Source organism: Austrofundulus limnaeus, unplaced genomic scaffold (genome assembly GCF_001266775.1).
Source record: "Austrofundulus limnaeus strain Quisiro unplaced genomic scaffold, Austrofundulus_limnaeus-1.0 Scaffold320, whole genome shotgun sequence".
Lineage (NCBI taxonomy): Eukaryota > Metazoa > Chordata > Actinopteri > Cyprinodontiformes > Rivulidae > Austrofundulus > Austrofundulus limnaeus.
In genome coordinates, this window is record NW_013952722.1 from 633156 (window position 1) to 635657 (window position 2502).

Below are 2502 nucleotides of genomic sequence, written 5' to 3' on the forward strand. Positions count from 1 at the left end.
GTCATAGCTCATAGTCATATTTACAGTAGTCAAAAACATTGTTTTAAAAATGCATTTAGAAAATAATTTATTAATGATCTCAAAGCAGTTGAAAGGTGCCAAAGAGTGAGGATTAACTCTGGCATTGATACAGCGCTGACGTAACGGGGGCCACCTAAGAATATAATTTGACTTCAATCCCGGACGAGCCCCCAGTTTGTTCCAACAAAGAGATAAAGATGTCCTGCTCAAAAGAATTAGCAGTTTTCCTGTCAATTTTAAATGCAAGTTGGGCAAAACCTTGAAAAACAATAAATTTTAACTGACACTCAAATAAAATCAATAATAAGCCAGGGTAAATGAGTTATAATGAAAACACTCTTCTTTCTGAAAAGGAGTATTTATCACAAAGTTACCACCAGCATAAACCCTTTCATCTGGCCATCACTGTATGGTTCCACATTAATAGGGAAACTAGCTTTGACTTTAGCAGATTAGATTTTTCATTAATTTTGAAAACCATTAGTGGACCATTAGCTTCCGCTAAAGCAGTTGTTGCCATCTTTAAGTCTGCTAACAGCTAGCTAACAAGCTAACATCAACAGGTTTGTGTCAGTCCCATCAGTCTGCAGCTGGAAGGAGACGAAGAGGTGTGGCAAAGATTGAGTGATTGTTGTCTTAGCGATTAGCTGTTAGTGTTAGCTTTTGGTATTTTTTCTTGTTTAGCCATTAAACGTTAGCCCCTTACCTTCTAATAGGGTTTCACTCAATTCTAGTTTCCCTTCTCTGCTCCGTCTGGGATTTCTCCAATAAACAAGGATTTCTCTGGTAGAATTTTAACAGAGACCACTCCTCCAGAATGAAATTGCTTCTCAATAGCTGAGATTCCAGACCCTCTGTATGAAGCAAAGGGAAGATCAAGGGGCTGTTTTTTTATCAGGCTATTTAAGCATTAGCTTCTGCTAATGTTTTTCTTTTTTTACATGTCTAGCAGTTTAGCGTTGGTAAAACTATATTTTTGGTTAGCAGATTATGAGTTGCTGTTTTGGAAGCTTTATTTACTGGTTTGTATTTTAGTAAAAAGTAATTTAGTGAAGAAGAAGAAACAGTCTTCTAAACATTTAAGTTCAGTTATACTTATCTCTTGTTTTTCATTGGACTCCCTTCCTGCTCAAAGCCTCAGCTGTAAATATTTAAATAAAACATTTGTCAGCTCCTGTGGTGCTTGAAGAGTCATTACACTTCATTAAATGATAGTTTAGATATAAGTATTGATACTTTAGTTATAAAAATAACACTAATTATGTGGATTTATTAATTTGTTCTTTATGTCCAAAATGATGCTGATTGGCCATTATTTTTATAGCTGTCTTCTTCCAACAGGCTCTGTGTCGTTTGTACAAACTACTGATGTACAAGAGGCAGATAAAGACAAAGGTTGGACTTTTTGCTGCTATAATGTGAGTTTTTATCTAACATGCACTAATGTTTATTTTTGTGTTTTCAGGAGATGTATTCAGACACTACGCCACTTTCTCTCTTGAACTGATTTGTGAGCCAGCAGCACCTGTCAAGGTCATCCACATCCAGTGTGTCAGCGAGGTAAATTCTTCAAACAGTTCCTGTTTAAGATAATGAAGCTGTTATCATCATGATAACTATCTGTGGGAGGCAGAATTCAGGCTGGGTTGGGGACCAAAAACCTTGTTTGTTCAATGACCTGCCAATCAATTTGTAACTTGTATAAAGTACAGCGCAGCTGGAAGAGTTGGATGTTTGTTTTCAGTTGATGATTGAGGAATCTTTCCAAGTAAAATACTGAACTTGTAACATCTACAGACTGATATGTATTACCCAGGCGAAAGAAAAAGTAGTTCTCACGAACCACATGTGATTTAAACAAGATTTCAATAGTTTATTTTCTTCTATGTTCCTGTTAATGACATACATTAGCTGAAATAACTAAAAAATCAAAGTATCAATATTTTGATTTTAGAATTGATATTAGAGCATAAAGTTCTGGCACCAGCAGTATAGAATTTTCAGTATCGATCTGCACATCAGTAGAGAACAGAATTTAACAGCTTGTTTAACAGCAATGTATAACTCAAACCTCATCCCTACCGGACTCCAACTCCTGCCCCTCTAATTAGCCTCCATCCTCCGGGGACATGTTTAGCTGAAGTAAAACCACTTATCGTGATTCTTCAGAGCAGCTGTTTCTGCTCTGTGTGGATCTAAAGATGGTAGCATATATTTGCTCTTTGTGAAAAGGGCAGCTGCTTTCCTCTGAATTTTAAAAACAACACAAACTAGACATGGGTTTTTACGATGTAAAAACAAGTGTGCATTGCCATGTAGCATGTCATTGCAGCATGGCTTTGCCTGCAACATTGGACTTGCAGAATGAAATGGGACCAAGTTCAAATGTGTTTTCTATACCAGCTTGTGGCTGTCACCTGAGCAGGTGTTTGTAATTAAGGTAAGTGTGTGACAATATGAAGTTTGAAGAGATTTTTTGTT

The 2502-nt window shown here is 36.6% G+C and overlaps 1 protein-coding gene across 1 annotated transcript in view; it reads left to right on the forward strand.

The window, feature by feature from the left end:
* LOC106527344 (uncharacterized) overlaps positions 1 to 2502 on the forward strand; it is a 130155-nt gene that overhangs the window by 95423 nt on the left and 32230 nt on the right. The window contains exons 52-53 of the mRNA XM_014022186.1: positions 1363 to 1416; positions 1487 to 1581. Of these exons, the coding sequence (XP_013877640.1) occupies positions 1363 to 1416; positions 1487 to 1581 (149 nt within the window). The remainder of the gene's footprint in view (positions 1 to 1362; positions 1417 to 1486; positions 1582 to 2502) is intronic.